The sequence below is a fragment of the Monodon monoceros genome, unplaced genomic scaffold, assembly GCF_005190385.1.
Source record: "Monodon monoceros isolate NGI ecotype Baffin Bay Population unplaced genomic scaffold, NGI_Narwhal_1 Super_Scaffold_16, whole genome shotgun sequence".
Lineage (NCBI taxonomy): Eukaryota > Metazoa > Chordata > Mammalia > Artiodactyla > Monodontidae > Monodon > Monodon monoceros.
This window is the reverse complement of record NW_021703772.1, coordinates 72,856,719-72,878,033: the sequence shown is the minus strand read 5'-3', so window position 1 is coordinate 72,878,033 and position 21,315 is coordinate 72,856,719. Positions and strand designations below refer to the sequence as shown.

Below are 21,315 nucleotides of genomic sequence, written 5' to 3'. Positions count from 1 at the left end.
ATATAATTATAATTAGAATAATGATTATGAATCAACACTATAAAATTTAATAACCTATCAAACAATAAAGTAGAAATTACTTGTTATCATTCTATAGCTTTTGCCACATATTGGCTCCAGATCTGACATAGCTGAATGGAGCATCAATTATGTCTCATCCATATGATTAACTCATCCAAATGTTAGAAAATTAAAGCCACAATCTCATCTGAGTCTAAAACAAGCAATTAAACTGTCTTCATGTTACTAATGAAATACAGCCCAAATAGAATCTAAATAGCTTCACAAACATACTGAATAAATAAATAGGTTCGATTGCAGCCAATTCTTAAAAAAATCTGTTAGTAAAAGACAATATCCTTTAAAGGTCTGTTGTCCAAGATAGAAGCTACTAGACACAAGTGTCTATTCGGCACTTGAAATGTGGCCAGTCCCAATTCAGGTGTGCTGTGGTGTGAAATGCAAACCAGATTTCAAAGACTTTGTATGAAAAAAAAAAGTAATATATCTCATTAATAATTAAATGCTGATTTACATTGAAATTATATCTTGGCACTATTAAGTTAAAATATACTACCATAATACATTTTATCTTTTAAAATATTTTAATATGGCTACATAAAAATTTTAAATTATGAATGTGGCTCACATCCTACTTCTATTAAATAGCACTGCTCTAGTAGTCAACCCAATTTACCAACATCCTGGTGCATATACATGCTTGAAGTAGTGTGGTGTGAGGGAGAAGCTTTCTATTCAGATGAGCAGAAGAAACTCATTCTTGCTCAGCTATCTACTAGTTCAGAAATTTTGGGTAAATTGGTCATCTACAGCTGCAGTTGTAAAACAAATCTGTGAAATAGAGCTTTTGAAATGGGGTGTATTGAGGATTAAAATTACATGTACTTGTCATGTCATGTAATAGGCACTCAATAAATATCAATGGTTCCGTCTTCCCTCTTTATCTTAGATTTTTAAAAATCTGTATTTTTGCTTTATAAGATAGAAACAGTATGTATGGCAAAATTATTTACAATGTTACTACCTGGGGACAGCTATTGTTATTGTTTATTTGGGTGGATAACCTCTCAGTCTTTTTCTTCTGTGGCTAAATGGATGTAACACTTTCAGAGGGAAAGGGAAAAAAAAAAGAGAACCCATGTTATGCAAGCTATTTTGTGGCCTGATTTTTAATTGCACAGCAAATTATTTCAACTACCTGTGTCATTAAAATTCTTTAATATAATTCTTAATGACTGTGGTATTCCATTGTGTGGATATATCATAATTGATGAAGCTATTTGTTGGCTATTTCGTCATTTTGAAGATTTTGCTATCACTTAAGAAAGAAAAACAATATTGAACACCCTGAAGCCAACTATTTATTTCACTTCTATGATTATTTCCTTTAAGATTATTTCTAAAGAGACAAAGAGAATTTACACTTATAAAGATATTTGATGACCTATTGCCAGACTGTCTTCCAAAAGTGTTTATTCACTAGTCCTGTATAAAAATGCCCATTTCTTCCATATTTTTAAACTTGCATAAATTTCTTTTGTTTTGGGCTTCCCTGGTGGCGCAGTGGTTAAGAATCTGCCTGCCAATGCAAGGGACACGGGTTTGAGCCCTGGCCTGGGAAAATCCCACATGCTGCGGAGCAACTAAGCCCGTGCGCCGCAACTACTGAGCCTGCATTCTAGAGCCCGCAAGCCACAACTACTGAGCCCACGTGCTACAACTACTGAAGCCTGCGTGCCTAGAGCCCATGCTCCACAACAAGAGAAGCCATGACAATGAGAAGCCCACACACCCCCGCTCACCACAAGTAGAGAAAGCCCACGCACAGCAATGAAGACCCAACACAGCCAAAAATAAATAAATAAATAAGATTCTTAAAAACTTCTTCTGTGTTTTACCATTTTATAGGTAAAAATCTGAGTATTTTAAAATTTTTCATTGCTTTGATGAGTACAGAGGTTTTCAAAAATTTCTCTGTCATTTGTATTTAGAATTACCATCCAGAGTTCCATGGACTGCCATGAGGATATCAATTCACCTCCCAGCATCTGACCATAGAATCTTGCATCCCCACCTGTTACTGTAGTAGATGAACCATTCATGCTTATTCCTCCACTTGTGCACTAAATCTTGTTACTGGATTATTCTCATCGGCATCAAACATACTAATATTTGTCCCATTTTAAGCAAAACAAAAGACAAAACTGCAACATAAAAGTCTGACTTTACTTTCTAGCTCTCCTTTGCAAGATAACGTCGCAAAAGAGTTATCTATGCTCATTGCCTTCAATTGTTTCCTCTCATTCACTTGAACCCAACCCAGTTGTGCATCTGTTCCCACTTCTTCAGTGAAAATGGTCACCAAAGACCTCCATGTGGAGCCAGCAGTCAACCATCAGTCCTATTTTATTTGACCTAGCAACATTTACTCAGTGGATCGCCCCTCCTCCTCACGGTGCTGCCCACTCCCTCTTCCCTTACCTTCTGGGACAGCACACTCTTGCATTTCTTTGTATCTCACAGACCTTCCCTCAGTGTCCTTTGTTGGTTACCCTTCTTGCTGACAATGTAATGCCAGCAGACCCAAGTGAAACAGGAGGAAAGGGGGCAGGGCACAACCTTTAAAAGAATGACATCGCCTTTAAGGATATGACATAAACTGGTTAGAACCAACTAGGTCCAAGATGTTGGAAGATTTGACTCCCGGTAGACCTTGAGCCTCATTATACACACATTGTAATGCATTAGCATATGCTAAATGACACACCCACAGACACGATGACAGTTCTGAGGCTGACCATAAAAGGCCAAAAAGTGGGTGGTGGCCCAATTCCTGGAAATCCCTGCCCCTTCCCCAAAATAGTTGGAATAATCCTCCCACTTATTAGCCTATGAAATTACCCAGCCTATAAAAACTAACCATCCCATATTTTGGGGCTGCTCTCACCTTCTGGGACTGACAGCATTCTGTCTATGGAATGTGTAGCTCTCTAAATAAATTCACTTCTTACCTATCACTTTGCTTCTCCCTGAATTCCTCCTGCACTGAGACATAAAGACCCTGAGCTTCATTAAGTCCTGAGACCAGGTGTGCAATCTCAATTGAAAGACCGTGGGTTTGAGTCCCAGCCCATGGATTCATGTCCCAATCCGAGTTTTGGCTGAGTGAAAGTCTCAGCCTGAGTGTTCAAGTCCCAGTCAGAGTTCTGGCTGTGTGCAAATCCTATCTGAGTTGTGCAGTTTCACAAGGAACTAGTCTTTGATCCTCTCCTTTGTCCCTTCACACTCTTTTGGTGATCACATCCAATTTCATGCTGGTGACTCACAAACATGTATCTCCAGCTCAGATTTCTCTCCTGAACTCCAAACTCATATAACTGACTGCCTTCATAAAGTCTGTATTTGGACATCTGATAGCATCAAATTCAACATGTCCAAACCTGAATGCCTGATTTCCCCCTCTGCTTTGTTTACAATCTTCCCCAACTCAGTTGATGGTAACTTCATCCTTCCAGTTGCTCAACCACAAAATTTTGGACTATTCTGTTGTTTCCTTTTTCTCACATACCTTATTTTAAGTCTGTCAGCAGATGCTGTTGGCATTACCTTTAAAATGTGTCCAGAAGCTGACTATTTCACACCATCTCCACTTCCTGATGCAGGCCACCCTTATATCCCACCTGGGTTTAATAACTTTCTAAGGGTTCAGTCTTTTCTCGGCCCTCCTTTCCTCCATCTTAAACACAATAACTGCCAAAGTGATTCAGCTAAAACGTAAGTTAGGTCTAGTTAGCACACTTCCTCATACTTCTGCTTCCAGTAGCTTCCCATATCACTCAGAGTAAAATCAGAAGTTTTATAAACGGCTACCAGGCTCTAAATGTCCCACCCTCACCCTTACTTCTTTGACCATACCTTCTACTCCTCTCCCCGTCTATCACTCTATTCCCGCCACACAAGCCTCTTGCCAGAAACATGCCCACCTCAGTAAACACTGGCTAGAACACTCATACCGCATATTTCTGCATGGCTAGCCCTCTCACCCCCTTCATGACTTTCCTTCACTGTTGCTTCCTCAACCAGGACTATCCCCAAACTTCTATTCAAATTTGCAACCTGTTGGGACTTCCCTGGCGGTCCAGTGGTTAAGACTTCGCCTTCCAATGCGGGGGGTTGCGGGTTCCATCCCTGGTCGGTGTGCTAAGATCTCACAGGCCTGGTGGCCAAATAACCAAAACATAAAACAGAAGCGGTATTGTAACAAATTCAATAAGGGCTTTAAAAATGGTCCACATGCAAAAAGAATCAAAAAAACACTGCAGTCTGTCCCCTCCCCCACAATCCCAGCAACTTCTCTTTTCCTCTAATCGCTATTGTTCCATAGCACTTATCACCTTCTAATATACTACCGTGGATAATTTACTTACCTAGGGTGTTTATAGTTCGTTGTGTGTCTCCAACCTGCCTCATGAGTACAGGGGTTTTTGTTTATTTTATGACAGTAATTGCTCAACAAATATTTGTGGAAAATATGAATGATAAGTCACTTCTTCCTCTCTTTTGTCCCTTTTCTCTTCTGGCTGTTCAACAATTAATTTTGCAAAGTGTTTTTATATGTTAGAGATTTTAATTTTTTGTGCCTGATATTTGCCAACGTTTCCTATTTGTCATTTGTTTTTTACCCTTATTTTTTTCCTTCAAAAATTCCTTGTTTTTAGAATAGACAGTATATTCACAGGCTTCAAAATTCAAAAGGTATAATAAAAGGGGGGAGTTACAATAAAAATTCTCCCTCACATTCCCCCCGACCCAGGCATCTAGCTTCCATTCCCAAAGGCAACAAATGTTATCAATTTCTGCATATTTTTTCAGACATATAAAAGCAAATATGTATATATATGTGTTTTACTTTTTCCTGTTTTACACAATGTGTACTGTACATTGTATGTAAGGCTTGCTTATTAACCTTATATCACACCTTAATCCTGACCCTTGGAAAGTGTTCCATATCAGTGAATGCTAAGTATTTACTTTTTTTTTTTTTTTTTGGCCACACTGCGTGGCTTGCACAATCTTAGTTTCCTGACCAGGGATTGAACCCAGGCCCCTGGCACTGAAAGTGTGGAGCCCTAACCACTGCACCGCCAGGGAATTCCCTACATCGTTTTTTGTTTTTAATCTGGAAAATAATACATTGTATGGTTGTACAATAATCTACAAAACTAGTTCCTATTGACATTAAGATTGTTTCCTCAGTCTTCAGCTACTACAATGAATAACTAAAAATAAATCACTGTATATTCAAGTATACAGTTGACCTTTTGACAACATGCAAGAAGGGTAGGGAGGGGAGGGTTAGGGGCACTGACCCTCAGCACAGTCGAAAATCTGGGGACTATGAACTCTACAAATCCTTCTCAGTTTTCCCTCCCTTTGGTGGGACAGGATGGCTGGAGTTGGGTATTTCCGTCCCCAACATGGAAGGCTAGCGCTGCTGGACTTGTGTATTTTCCCGCCCCCAGGTAGGTTAGGTTCTGATAAAACTGTAGCAGTTTAGGCTCCAATAAAATAGTTTCTCCTGAGGGCAGCCTTTGTTAAGAACAGAATGCTCTGGAGTATTTCCAAACGGTTCATTTTCCCCTCCCTCGTCAGAGGCATGAGGGGATTTTTCTCAGATATTCACTGTGGGTACCTGGTAGAACTTTTTGAGGTAAAACTCACAAAAGTGTGCTGACATCCCCCTTAACTAAGGCCCCCTAGAGTTTTTAACTCTCAAAGTTGTCCACAACTCAGCTTCAAGCAATTCCTCAATTACAGTCCAGGTGTTCCTACCCCAACATTGGTTCCCCTGAAAGTTTCTGATAAACCAGTTTCCTCTCAGGTAATTTGTGATTCTCTGTATCACCTGTGTCTCCAGCTCTGTGGGCAGTGGTTTGCCCTGTGACCTAACTTCTCTGAGGTAGTTAAGAAGAGTTGTTGATTTTCCAGTTTGTTCAGCTTTCTACTCCTCATTAGAGCAGAGTGGCAAATTCTAAGCTCCTTACTTGCTGGACAGAAAACTGGAAGTCCCTTTGATTCTTTAAAGATTTAATACTTGCCTGAGGAAACATCCCGTTATATTTTATTAAATGTTTATGTCATTGCATTTATTTAATTTTTTTCTTTATGATTTTCACTGCAGGTAACGTGTTTTTAAAAGGCCTTCTCCACTCCAAGATTATTTAATACTTGTTTTTATTTTTATCTAATTCTTTTATGATTATTTTCTTCTTCACATTTTATGCACCTGGAGTTTACTGAGTCATAAGGAATAAGAGATCTAACCTAACTTTCTAATTCCCTGTTATTTAGTGCTGTCATATAAATAATTCCTCACAGTATAAAAATTTTACCTTTATAATAAATTAAATTATTATAGATATTTTCTGTTTTCTGTATTTCTATTTTGTTCCATTGATCTGCTACAGACATATGAACTTCCTAATTTACTTTGATATTAAAATATATATTTATATTTGGCTGTGCAAGTTTTACCACTCCCCCACCCTAGTTATTCTTCATTTTGAAGAAGTTATTCTTCACTTTGGGTGATTTTACAAGCTTAATCTTCCTAATAAATTTTGGAATAATGTTGAACAATTCTTCAATTGCAGTTGTACTAAATTGACAGATTAATTTCATGAGTCATGGATATTTTGAAACCAAATCAGCTATTACATAAAATTAGGAATTTTATACTCAAACTGGTTTAAGACATTAATATGGACTAATTGCCCTTGAAAATTCAGCAGTGAGGTTGGCTTCCCATGCAGTTCAAACACAGTACCAGACCAGTTTCCCCATGATTGTCTGGGCCCTCTCCTCTCCTTGCGTGCTGTTGTCCTTCATTCACAAGATGGCTGCCAGCAGCAACCACAGCCATGTACTTTCCAGGTAGATCCACAGGGAAGAAAATGCACTACTCCTCACAAGTATCTAACAAAAGTTCTAAGCTTTGCCTAGATTTGGACCACCCTGAGCTAATTGTTGTGACCGGGGGGAATGAAGTTATGGACTGGTGCACACTCCCAATCAGGGTCTACCTTTGGATCTGGGGTTGGAGTCATTCCAACCCAAACTGGCAAGCTGCTACAAAATAGGAGGAATTAAAATAAATATTGGGGATTAACCATGATGTCCACTGCCTTTAGCCCAATGAAAATTTCTCACAATTTAAAAATGTCCCCTAGATCTTTCAGCCTTATGTTGTAGCAGTAGGCACCTGTTTAAAATATGCATACACTCACTTGTGCAGGTGTACACATATATGTATACAATCTATGTGAATTCTCACAAGGCCTAATAACTAGAACCAAAAGGGGAAATGGCCTTATCAAAATAATGGCAGATACTGGCAAATGAGAGTCCAGTAATATTACAATTGAATATATAATTCACTGCGCTAGTTAGAACAGTGCATTTACATGCCTTACTCCCCACCAGCCACAGATTTCTGATGCCCACCACCTCTATTTATTCAAAACAGCCCATTTAGGGACTTCCCTGGTGGCGCAGTGGTTAAGAATCTGCCTGCCAATGCAGGGGACACAGGTTCAATCCCTGGTCCGGGAAGATCCCACATGTCATGGAGCAACTAAGCCTGTGCACCACAACTACTGAGCCTGTGCTCTACAGCCCGTGAGCCACAACTACTGACCCTGCACTCTAGAGCCCATGAGTCACAACTACTGAGCCTGCGCTCTAGAGTCTGCGAGTCACAACTACTGAGCCCACATGCCGCAACTACTGAAGCCCATGCACCGAGAGCCACAACGAGAAGCCACCACAATGAGAAGCCCGCGCACCGCAGCGAAGAGTAGCCACCACTCGCCACAACTAGAGAAAGCCCACATGCAGCAACGAAGACCCAATGCAGCCAAAAACTAAAATAAATTAATTTTAAAAATATATATATAAGAAATACTAATACTTGTCATATTCATCTTCTTTCATTTCAAAGGAAGAGCCTTTTACTTCTATTGCTAATTTACTATACATGTGTCCCTTCAATATTTTTCCTTTCTTTTCAGGTATATATTCTTTGGGGAAATTTTTGAGGTCAATATAATAAAAAGCATATTTTGCTACAAAACGTTTCCCAGAAACTTCATGTACAGAAAACTACATGAAGTAGACTATTGCTCTGACCCAGGGTGGCATTTCTGGGTTTGTTCATTAAATGAATTTTAATATAAAATTTACACTAGAGAAGATGGCCCTGCTGACACTGAATTTTAAGTCAGTTAACATTATAGTTGTCATTCAGAAGAGGATTGTCATTCTCAGGATACAATCGAAAGTGCATTTTCTTATTGCTATTTGCAGCAACAAGGATGGGACCTAGAGAATACCATACTAAGTCAATTAAATCAGACAGAGAAAGACGAATATTATATACTATCACTTATATGTGGAATCTAAAAAATAATGCAAATGAATCTATATACAAACAAGAAACAGACTCACAGACATAGAACACAAACTTATGGTTACCAAAGGGGAAAGGGAGGGACAGGGAGGGAAAAATTAGGAGTTTGGGATTAACTCATATAAACTACTATACATAAAATAGATAAGCAACAAGGATTTACAGTATAGCACAGAGAACGATATTTAATATCTTGTAACAACCTATTATGGAAGATAATCTGAAAAAATATGTATATATATAACGGAGTTACTTTGCTGTATACATGAAAATAACACAATATTGTAAATGCACTTTTTAAAACTTCAATTTCTAAAAAAAAAATTTATAAAACATACTTTGTGTTCACTATAGGGCAAAATCACAGTAGATTACAAGTAACATAATTCCATGAGTATATTTTCCATTGTAATCAATTTTTAGTACTGATTTGTAAATTTCCATTGAAGAAGAGCTTCACATCTTGAAATAAAAATTCATAGTTATCAATAGTTTGAAAACTATTTCTTACCTGTGTAGTAAAGAGATAAATAAGAGGGATATTTTCATCAAGTTTCAACCTTATAAAAATCTTCAAAACCATTATTTCAAGGAAATTACTTTGGAGAAAAAAAAACCTCTCTATTCAACAAACAGTAAATCTAAACATTTATTGATAGTCGTATTCCAGTCACAAAGTATCTATGAAAACAGTAAACAGGAAGTATAGTGACCCCTAAAAAAGTAAAAATTTGGTGGCAAAAATCTAGATAATTCAAGTAGTTTTATTACCTGTATATATCTTCTAACTGCATATCAAAATCTTGAAGTTTCTTTTGATATTTCTCTGTAAAGTTACAGAATTCATTAAGGATTGAAAACTTCAAGTCAGGGTATGGACATTCCAAAGTTTCTAATTCCACGGGCATTTCACTAAGCAGTTTACTTCTTTCTTCTGAAGAATGATCAAGTGTCTGAAAAAAAATTGTATGATTATTTTATTTAATGTAAATGACAAATTGATAAATTACTACCTATATCGCACTTACTTTCAAACTCCAGTCTGAAAGATAATTTTCTATTTTCTGTTGCTCTAGCCTAAGTCTTTCATAGACGGCTTTCAATTGTTTCTTCACGAAGTCAACCTATAGGACATTTAGAACAAGTGGTATGCAAATTATTGATTTATCCAATATTTATATTTAAAGTCACAGGAATTTTTCTCAAAAGCCATTAAATGATGACAAATTAGATAAGGGAAAGTCCCTTTGAGGACCCATGGAAGAGGGTTCAAGAGATGCCATAGCCAAGCAGTGCCCATCAGACAAAGGAGCCTTAAAGGAGCTTCTAGACACATAACCCAAAAATGGGCTCAGTCATAGCCACTCTGCACTCACATTTGGATTTTGTTTGTGATGAAGCAGAAAGCTTTCCAGATTGCCTCTGCTTTAATCACCCACTCCTTTCCTTGCACCCTTGCCTCTAATCCCTAGTTGGACATGGATTTTTAATGTTTATTTTTAATTATTATTTATGAAAGCAATATGACAATACTACAGAATAACTGAAAAATAAAGTAAGAAAAATCACCTAAAAGCCTACATCTAGGGCAGCTATGATAATGGAACTTATGCTCTAGTCAGGGAAGATCGTCTTAAACTCATAAAAAGTAAGTAAGAAAATATCAGGAAGAGGTAAGTGAGGTAAAAACTGGCTGAGGTAATAGGGAGTGACTGGGTCTTCTCTCATGCAGGTGGTCAGGACAGGGCTCTCGGAGGAGAGGACATTTAAGCTAAGACCTAAAAGACAAAAAGGGCCATGAGTAGGACAGAAGAAACAGTGCAAAGGCCTCAAGACAGGAAGGAGTCTGGCTTATGTGAGGAATAGGAAGAAGGCCAGCATCGGTGGGACAAGGTCTAGTAGGAAAAAGAGGATGTCACGTAGGAGGTGAGACTAAAGGAGGCGGATAGGGAAATGTACAGGGAGTGTTACCGTGTGCTCGACGTATAGCGAGGCCAAACAATACCAACATGTCACAGTTTGGCGCAAAGAAAGGTTTATCGCAGGGCCATGCCACGCGACAGGTGGCTCGTGCCTTAAAAAAACCCAAACTCCCCGAAAGCTTTCAGCAAAGCCCTGTTACAGGAACGGTGAGAGAGGGGTGTGGTTAGTTGTTGCAAACTTCTTGGTGTCAGATTCTTTGTTTTCTTTTTTTTTTTTAGATCCTTTGTTCTTGAGGTCAGGTCATGGTCAGGTCATGATGTTCCTGTAAACCTCCACCAAAACAAAATGTTATTCTCTGTTCTACAGGAAAAGGGCAAGGTCCCAAGGCTCAACTTTCGCCCTCCGAGGTCCAGGCCCAGGCTAAGAGGAGAGGGTCCCTGCGCGGCCAGTTACCAGACCCAGGAACGTTGGTCCAGCACCCAGTCTGGGTCCTCCAGCCCGGGCCCGGCTGAGGAGACAGATCTCAGCGGGCAGTGCCCTCAGCGCCGGGTCCCCAGACCCTGCCCAACCGACATCACTGAGCGAGCAAGACGCCCAGAGCCCAGCCTGCCCTCAGGTCGCCCAAACAGGGCCGGGACCCATGGACTGCGACGACGGAGACCGCTGCCGGCATTAGGTCTCAGAGGTGGGAATGGAGGAGAGGTTTGCGGCTGCTTCAAGGCCTGGGCCCGGCCAGTGAGCGGCCGTGGCAGAGGCTCTGGAGCTCCGCAGACGACAACTGCCCCGGGGCGCCCCCCCAGCTCACCGCTGGCCCATGGCCAATGGGCCTGGAGGGTCCGGGGGAGAAGGCTGCGATCCGCCTCTCACCACATTCTCTGCCGCGAGGACCACCATAAAGCTGACTGGTGTCGGAGCGGGACCTCCAACCGCAGCGCTAAGGGTCACTCGCTCGTGGTCGCGTGCTAACGGTTTCGCGCTAACGATCTCTCGATAACAGTTAACGGCTGCGCACCCGCCCCGCCCCTATCGCAGGAGGAATTGTGGGCCGGCAGGAGCCCTGAAGGGATTTACCAGGCGGATAACTTGATCCCCTCCCCTATGATAGGATTTCAGAATACCCTGGAAGGAGGGGCAAGAATGAAAGCGGGTAGGCCAGTTACGAGGTCATCGAAACATTCTCGGGGAGAAATTAGCATGTTTGGACAGATTCAGGGATATGTTTAAGATACCGAGTAGATAGAATTTGCTATACCTTCTATTTATATACATAAGGCGTACATGTTTCTTATCTCCAACTCTTCTAATTGGGATAAAAATAAAATATTACATTATTAAAAGTAAAGGAGGGCTTCCCTGGTGGCGCAGTGGTTGAGAGTCCGCCTGCCGATGCAGGGGACACGGGTTAGTGCCCCGGTCCGGGAAGATCCCGCATGCTGCGGAGCGGCTGGGCCTGTGAGCCATGGCCGCTGAGCCTGCGCGTCCGGAGCCTGTGCTCCGCAACGGGAGAGGCCACAACAGTGAGAGGCCCGTGAACCGCAAAACAAACAAACAAAAAAAGTAAAGGAAATATACTGACCTCTTCCAGTACTTTCACAGAGTTGGATTCACTGTGCGAGTGTGAATGCTGTGAAATGTGATGCTGTCTGTATTTTAGATCTGCTCTCAATTGCTGAAGAGGATTTATTACATTTTTAAGATATATGCACCATTGTTCCGATAACTCTTGTTCTATGGTGAAACAAAATTAAATCAAAGCAACACATTATTATTTTAAGTTTCTTCAAGAACAGGTCATTAGATGCAGATTATTTTTGGATTCCTTTCGAAAAAAGCAAACAGCAATATTAAAAGAACATGAAGTGTGTGGCCCACTTTAATCTTCAAAACAAAGCTCCCCTTTAAATGTGGAACCAAAAAAGAAAAAAAAAAAAACCTACCGAAATTCATAAGGTCAGAAAGACATTCATTTCCAATGTTCTCTTCATTGAGTAAGGATTTTATTTCAGATTCCATTTTACATCTGAAATAGACATTATCTCAATCAATTCTTTTACAATCATAAACATATATACAGGTTTAAAAAATAACTAACGGTAGAAACACTCAATCTAATGTGGTTTTATTCACCTGTTCACTAATTCAGACCACATACTAAATTCCTAACATGGATTAGGTACTTGCCAGGACACTGATATAGACAGAAGCATAAGTGAATACTCCAGGAGAAGTAACAGCATGAGCAAGGCAAGGACGGGGTACATCCTGGCACTATTTCGGGTGGAGAGAGCTCCGGGCACTGGGAAGCTGCTGAGGGATATTAAACTGACCATGCCAGCTCAGATCTGTGTTTTGGAAAGATTTCCAAGGGAGCAAGATGGAGGATGGGCTAGAAGGAGGGTGAACAATAAAAGTGGAAGATGAAGAGGTGGGGATCAGGCAAACCTGAATCAACAAGGAGGTTATTTAAAAAGTTCAGAGATGAGGAGGTCCTGACCTAGGGAAATGGGAGTAAAAGTATATATTTTTATACACCAAAAACATAATAAATCTCAATAATCTTTTACTATATTATTTAAATATAGTCATTTTAGAGTAAAACTATAACCAGCTCTAAATGGACATCTAAAAATATTGCAGTCTATCCCTTATTTATGGCAGGTTTAATAAAATCATAAAAAGAGTTTTGATGTATTATGACTGTTAAGATACAATATTTTAATGGTATAAAATAAGAAAATAGCAACAATTACAACACTAATACGATGATTATTTTTATTTTTGCCTGTAAGTTTCTAACCCTTGTCTACATGCATGGATATTTTAACTAGTTGTAATTATGGCATATTTACCATTTTATATTCGGGTTTTTTCTTTTTATCTTACTTTAAGATATTTCTAAATAATTTTCATAATTGCCATTTATTTTAGTGGCTGCATAGTATTTTATATTACATATGTGCCATCATCTTCTAAGCCAATTCACAAATGTGGGACAGTGTTTTGTTTATATATATAAAGGAGGGGTCCTATTGTAGATGACACTTACTGTCTATTTTTCTAGCATGTGGTCTTAGTCAAAGGTATTTTTTTTTAATTTTATATATTTTATTTTTGGCTGTGTTGGGTCTTCGTTGCTGCACGCGGGCTTTCTCTAGTTGTGGCGAGTGGGGGCTACTCTTCATTGCGGTGCGCGGGCTTCTCATTGTGGTGGCTTCTCTTGTTGCAGAGCACGGGCTCTAGGCACGTGGGCTTCAGTAGTTGTGGCATGCAGGCTCAGTAGTTGTGGCTCTCAGGCTGTAGAGCGCAGGCTCAGTAGTTGTGGCACACGGGCTTAGTTGCTCCGTGGCATGTAGGATCTTCCTGGAGCAGGGCTCAAACCCGTGTCCCCTGCACTGGCTGGCGGATTCTCAACCACTGCACCACAAGGGAAGTCCCAGTCAAAGGTATTTTTAAGATTACATTTGAAAGTGTTATATGGAGAATAAGTGCATAATAGTGGAGTAAACCCACAAGTTATTTCATAATGGATTTTTTAAAACAAAAATATAGCACTTTAAACCATTTAGGTCAGCCCTCTTATATTTTCAGCATCTAGAAGGCCATAGCAGAACATAAAAACCAACAGGAGAAGTGGCTTTGTTCATACAGGAGATCAACCTGCTACTGTGCATATAATAATTCTAGTAAGCTCCATCCTGGCTTTGTAGATTAACAACCCTGAACCATCAGACAAGATCAGCCTATTTCTCTAATTGTCCTAATTGCCTAACAAAATCCAGGAGCAAGTACTACACGACTCTGAGACTAGCTTGTGAATGCAGGCTAATGTTCCCAAATTGTGTCCTGTAAAAAAGAAACATCAATAAGATGCTAGGAAAAACTGGGAAATGGTGAACTAAACAAATCAGACAAGTTTCCACAGTGCAGGATTTCTCAGAAAGTTGATTATGCTAAAGTACATTGAGGTTCTCCAAAAAGGGGATGAAATATGAAGTATTTTCCTAATTTTTAGTATGATGAAATTCATTATTCTCCATGGAGTATCTTTTTTTTTTAATTTTTTTTTCCATGGAGTATCTTGAATAATATTTCTGTTTTGTAGAATATGATTTAGGAAATATAGATAAAAACTGCGATGCACTCAAGAGCATTAAAATGGTAACTCTGGGGAGGAAAACCCTGCCTGTTCACCACTGACATGTAGACTCAGTCCCAGGTGTTCACCAAGTCAGAACTCTGCAGCACAGACAACTGTCTCCACATCTGAATAGGGTACAAATGTAAGGCAACATTCCATATCCAGATCTGCCAACTTAAGTACCTCCTACTGTTACTTGGCCTGTCCTCTGGTACCACTGAATCTGATGATACTACAAAAATTCTCCTGAGATTTTGTGTGACTGTTTGCCTAGAGGATATATTAATCTACTTCCTAGATATGCCCAGTTGCAATGCAACCACCTGCCTGGTGAGGACATTTTTGAACCCTCAGGACTCTACTTTCATACAGGTCCTCGTCCTCCCTGGATGCTGCCAAAGTTCTAGGTGTAGTACAGTCAGTCTCCTCAGAACATCAAAAATTACCCAGAGCTTCCTAGGATTTCTAGGGTACACTTAGTTACCAATTTCGGCAGAACAAGGAAAACATGGGGCACTGGAGACTGGTAGAATCAAAAGCCATTTATGCAAACAATAAGCAAAGGGGCATGGATTGTGAAAGGCAGAGTAAGAGAGGATGTTAAAGTTCCTTAGTGGAACTAACAGCCAGGAGATCAGCAGAAAATTTGGGCACCAGAGCAGGCTGAAGGCCAGAGCCATATCCCTCCAATAAGGAAGGAACTCAGCAGTTCAGACAGCTTGGTACCTCAGACTAGCTATTTGATCTGCTTCTCTCTCTTTTAAGAGTCTGTCCCAAGCTGTGTACCACAGAGGGCAGAGAGGGAAATCTCACAACTGTTGGCTAAGGAATGAATCAGAGCGAATTCTCAGATGGCCTGAGTCACACAGTTATGAATACTGACCTCAATTTCATCTTTAAAGACACTTTTCCAGACAATATTTAATTGTTGTTGGTAAAGCTCCATGATATATTCTGTATAAAGGTGATACTTTAAAAATAAAATTGTAAGAGACCACATATATTTCTAACAGAAACTACAGTAAAAGTAGTAAGGCTTACAAATAAATCCCTCAAACTTTATTAGTCAAAAGTTCTTATTAAAATAATAATTGCAATTCTTTACCACATGGCCAATATAAATAACTTCCTCTTTAATTTCAAAATCAGTCACTCTGAAACAAGGAAGAAAGCACTCCTGGCAAAGTGTATCAAGGTCTTCAAGGGGTATAGTTTGGAAAGCATAGTAAATATAATTTTATAAATTTAAATATTAAATTCTATAAATTTAAAATGTAATTTTATATTTTGAAATTTTAATTGTCTAGTTTTCTTACAACAGATTTTAAAGAATTAAGGTTTGGCAAATCTTTTTTTTTTTTCCTAGTAAGCCTAGACCATTTAGATCTCAGGTGATGTGAATGGAACCCTATGGAAAAAAGAAAAAGCTGCACAGCTCCAAGGTCAGCGAGCACCGGAGTTAAAGGCAAGTGATTCAATACCACCTCCACAAAAACTAGCTGGTTTACCTTATGCAAATAATTTTAATCCTCTGAACCTCAAGGTTCTCATCTGTAAAATGAGGATAACAATGATACCTACTCCGTAGGGTCACTGTAAATGAAACAAACCATGTAAAGTACTTAACATACGATGGCATACTCTAAGTTACCCAGCAAAAGTCAGATGTCATTGGAGGCCCTTACCTGCTGGGGACCTGAAATTCGCAGATGGGAGTCTCTTATGGTGATGAGTAAGAATATCTTACTTTCCATCTTTTATTAAAAGGGAATGTAGGTTTGAAAGATTGAGAGACACTGATAGAATTTAAACTCCTGATTTTCTGGTGGTCCCTAAATTCTCAAACTTTCTAGCCATTTCTCGAACTTTCCTCCTATCACTAATAGTTTTTAATTTCACTGAATACACGTTGTAATTAGCCTACATTCTAGAATAACATAGAAAGTTATCTTGGAATTCTTCTTTTTTGTCCAATTTTCAACCCTTACAAGTTTCAAGACATAACGTTATTACTTGAATATTCCTCATTTCCATCACCTTTGTGTCATTCCAGGTCAGCCAAAAGAATTACTTTCCATAATGAAATCTATGTGCCTCCTTTACCTCGCTCAAGAACAAGGTATATACACGGTAGGAAGGGTGTGGAACAGCCAAGATAAAAAACTTTCTCCAGCATCCTTACATTTGAGCCTGCATCAGTGAGCACAATAATTAAAACTTCCTAATGGCTTTTGTTTTTATCATATTTCAATTATGCAAATCTAAAAAACAATTTCCAATGGGCTCAAAAGTTCTCTCCATAAAAGTTGACATTTTGAGGGATAAAATGGGCCTGATTTGTTTCTATAGTGGAAGTATGAATGACAAAGTCTATATAATTTTGTTTTTCTCTGTTTTAAGTTATGTAATGATGTAAAACTATTTCCAATCATGAGTCTTTTATGTCACATTTAGGAGTTACTTGCCAGAATAGGAAACGCCTATCAATATGAAAAGTACCCATGTCAAAAGTGAAGCTAATGGTATTTGGAAATGTAGCTTAGAATGAGACCACAAAATTATCTATTTTTATATAAAATATATGCTTACAAGCATATATTTTAAAAAGCATACTTTATAAATACCACCATCATTAAAACTAATATATATGCCTTAAAAGGAGGGGAAACACATCTGCCTTCACTTTCTGGTTGACCTTTGAAAAAAAATTTATTTCTCAAAGATTACATTTAAGATCAAGTATAAAATCATTATTTTGTTTTAACTCATCTTGAAGTGACTGTTGGAAATAATAGTAAAAGTCAAAAATCCAAACCGAACAAGTTAGTCATGATGCCATCACATTTAGAAATCACTCAACTTGAATCCCTTAGTTCATTCATTTACTGAAAGCATTTAATCTGTCTCTTTCTATGTATCCTACTTCATATGAAGTTTATCACTTCATAAGAAGACAAATATGTAAGCAAAACATTATAGTCCAAAATACTAAGTATAATATAAATAAATACATGTATGAATGGGAGTGCAGAAGAGTAAGTGATTAGCAGACATAAAAGATTATCTTTCTTTTTTTCCTAAGGAAAGGAAAAGACATATTAATATATTCACTGGATTCCAAATTAAACTGAAGAAGTGAAAGGATTTTAATTTAACTCACATTCAACTGTAACTTTAAATTTTGATTATAATAGTTTAATTAATATGGAAATTTACAGAACATCTACCTAGGTAAGTGCATCTCAGTAATTCCTCCATGTTCTTAATTGAGATTTCGCTCAGTTCTTACCTGACTTCATTTAGCCTTTGGTGTTCTTGCCACCACACTTGCTTGTGTTGCTTTATTAGTGTTTGCTCTTTAGATATCTTTGAAGTCTGCACTGCTTTTCTGATCTAGATTTAAAGGAACAAAAGAGGAGCAATTTCCATGTCTTTTAAGTGTTTTCCACAATAAAAATGTTTAATCTGTAATTTCTAAGTTAAATACTTATTCTTTTTCAATCCTATTCGTGCATTTTCTAACATTAGCACCTTTCTAAAGGTGAAGTAATTCTATTTTCCATACATACAATAAATAACACCTTAATTCATCTAGCCCCAGAAAATCTGCAAGAGTATTCCATATATTTTCTTGCCTTTTTACACATCTTCCCTGCCAGGCATCATAGGCATCGTTGTTCCCATGTTACAGATGAGGACAGTGAAGTTCAGAGAGGTTAAAAGACTTGGTCAAGACCATCAAACTCATAAACAGCAGAATCACATAGAACCTCAGTGTTCAGATTGGGTTTTTTTTTTTTTTTTTTTTTTGCGGTATGCGAGCCTCTCACTGTTGTGGCCTTTCCCGTTGCGGAGCACAGGCTCCGGACGCGCAGGCTCAGCGGCCATGGCTCACGGGCCCAGCCGCTCCGCGGCTTGTGGGATCTTCCCGGACCGGGGCACGAACCCGTGTCCCCTGCATCGGCAGGCGGACTCTCAACCACTGCACCACCAGGGAAGCCCCAGATTGGTTTTATGTGATCCTTCACCACTGGATGGGAAAAGGTCATTGGATAAGTTATTAGGAGGCCTGGCTTTAGTCTCAGCTTCAGTATCTACTAGAAATGTGACCTTGAAGTGTATATACAATTTTAATCTTTCAACTCCATGACTTTGTAAATAAAATTTTAAATTAAAACTTAAATTTTAAATTTCAGGCAAATCTTTATTTGAAGGTACTAAACAAGGAAACAGTGAAAAATCAGGTAGCATTGAAACCCAAATTTTCAACTAAATTTAAATTTTTCCCGAATTTTATGACTTTTAAAAAATGCTTTTGGGTTTGTGTTGATAAGATATGTCAGGCCTGGGTCTGTTTACCTTAAGATCCATTCTTGGCCATTTTCCTCGTCTGCTCCACATCAGAGAGCAGCCTGCGTTTCTCAGACACCCCTAGCAACTGCCTTCCAGCTGGGTTCAGCCAAAGGGAGACATTGGTAGTGGGAGATTGGAGGGAGGGAGGGAGGGAGGGAGAAGCCAAAGGATTACTCACTTCTCCTGCCTTCTCTCTCCCAGAGGGGTCTCCACAAGCATCTGCATCTTCTCCATTGCACCAACATTTCTTGACATTTCTATTATGGTTCTAACTATCTCTGGGTAACCTCAGCCTATGGGATGTACTACAACCTTACTTTTTCTAAATGTCCCTTCAACCCAGGCAAGGCAATGACTCACTTCTGTTCTAATCCCTGTGTTGGTTCACAGTCCTCTGGCTTCTCAGCTCTATCACCTGTGTAACCATTTCCTGCATTAAAGACCCCTCTATTCTAAATCCTTAAGTGGTTAGACTCTGACTGACATGTACATGCTGAACTTGTGTATTTCATATTAATACTTTTAAACATCTATAAAAGTGTTAATCTGAAATCAGAAACTTGATGAAATATGCATATTTTATATTTTCCCTGTTACTAGAATACTTAGTACCCTGAAAGGCTTAACAGATCCATACTGAAGATATAAAAACTTCAGAAGAAAAGTTCTAAAACGACTATAATGCATGCTATTTCTAGCTGTCATTCACTGATTACCATAACCTTGAGTTTATCTTTCCACTGTTCTGGTTACTGATTCAAAATTAGGGGTATAAGAAAACAAAATAACCCAAACATTACTTAAAAAAACACAAAGTTGGGGCTTCCCTGGTGGCGCAGTGGTTGAGAGTCTGCCTGCCGATGCAGGGGACACGGGTTCGTGCCACAGTCCGGGAAGATCCCACATGCCGCAGAGCGTCTGGGCCCGTGAGCCATGGCCGCTGAGCCTGCGCGTCCGGAGCCTGTGCTCCGCGACGGGAGAGGCCACAGCAGTGAGAGGCCCACGTACCGCAAAAAAAACACACAAAAAACGCAAAGGCAAAGTCAAATCTTTTCTTAAGAGTGCTACAATTATGAAATTTAGGAGAAAAGTACATTTAAATCAGAACAGGAGGGACATCCCTGGTGGTGCAGTGGTTAAGAATCCGCCTGCCATTGCAGGGGACATGGGTTCGATCCCTGGTCCGGGAAGATCCCACATGCCGTGGAGCAACTAAGTCCCTGCGCCACAACTCCTGTGGCTTGTGCTCTAGAGCCCGCAAGCCACAACTACTGAGCCCACGTGACACAACTACTGAAGCCCATGTGCCTAGAGTCCGTGCTCTGCAACAAGAGAAGCCACCACAGTGAGAAGCACACGCACTGCAACGAAGAGTAGCCCAGGCTCGCCACAACTAGAGAAAGCCCACACACAGCAATGAAGACCCAATGAAGCCACAAGTAAATAAATAAAATAAATTTATTAAATAAATAAGTCAGAACAGGACATTGCAGGAAAACATATAGCCATCTATTTCGCAGAAAAAATAAAAGTATATATGTAGTATTTCTAAAATCAGACACTTCTGTTTGCTTGAAGAATGCCTAAAACTCATTCCAACTATTTACCATCTATAGTCTCTGAAGTTTGTTGCAGCAGGCACAACTTTTAAAATTAGATTTCTTTGACATATTTGGTCCATACTGTACAAAAAAATTAAAACACATTGGTGAAAGATGTAGACACATTTCTATAATTAAAAAAAAAAATCAATGCTACTGCCTTTGGTCCCAGGGAAAGGCCAATTAAGTAGACTATAAAAGTGAAAATAAAGCTACAGTTTTTCACTAGACACTTCGAATATTTTGCAGAACACCTGAGTTTTTTGTAAATTCACTCATTGACTCTACTTCTATCTTCGGCCAAATTTTTTTTTAAAAATAAAGTTTTTAAACAAACAAGAAGATTTAAAATTGTGTCTTTTTCAATAGAGTAATTTCTAGGGGATTCCGATTCATTTTGCTGAGCAATAAGCCATTTGAAAGCAATATTTTAGGTGGATGATGATTTATGCAAAATGCTGATGAATTAAAATTTACAAAAGTAATACATTCGAAAGTAGTTTATTGTGATGAGCCAAGATAATAAAACCCTAAATAAGTACCCTGAAATACCGTGAAAGCCCTTTCGGCCAGATGATCCATCTTTAGATATAAACAACAGTAATTAGTGGACAATTTAAGTGTTGGTTACATGTACCTATGTCAAAATTCATTGATATGTACACTTTAGATTTGTGTACTTCACTATATGTGAGTTATAACTCAATACAGAACTGAAGAAATAAAACATTTTTAAAAACGATACTAAGATGCAATTCCTCATCTATCAGGTTGGCGAAAACTCAAATATTTAACAAAACACTGTGTGAGGC

At 39.0% G+C, this 21,315-nt stretch overlaps 1 protein-coding gene across 10 annotated transcripts in view; it reads right to left on the bottom strand.

The window, feature by feature from the left end:
- The window catches only part of CCDC148 (coiled-coil domain containing 148), a 408,125-nt gene that overhangs the window by 282,870 nt on the left and 103,940 nt on the right, over positions 1-21,315 (bottom strand). For 7 of the 10 annotated variants that reach the window (XR_003793865.1, XR_003793866.1, XR_003793868.1 and 4 more), the window contains 5 exons: positions 17,839-17,942; positions 12,349-12,431; positions 11,988-12,139; positions 9,517-9,612; positions 9,260-9,441 (listed from right to left, as the gene is read on the bottom strand). Coding sequence is in view for 6 of the 10 variants with exons in the window: in XM_029224755.1 (XP_029080588.1) it covers positions 9,260-9,441; positions 9,517-9,612; positions 11,988-12,139; positions 12,349-12,431; positions 17,839-17,942 (617 nt within the window). In the remaining 4 variants the exon portion in view is untranslated. Of the gene's footprint in view, positions 1-9,259; positions 9,442-9,516; positions 9,613-11,987; positions 12,140-12,348; positions 12,432-13,457; positions 13,492-17,838; positions 17,943-21,315 lie in introns of those variants that run through there. The other 3 variants (XM_029224757.1, XM_029224759.1, XM_029224758.1) reach the window with 2 other exon arrangements.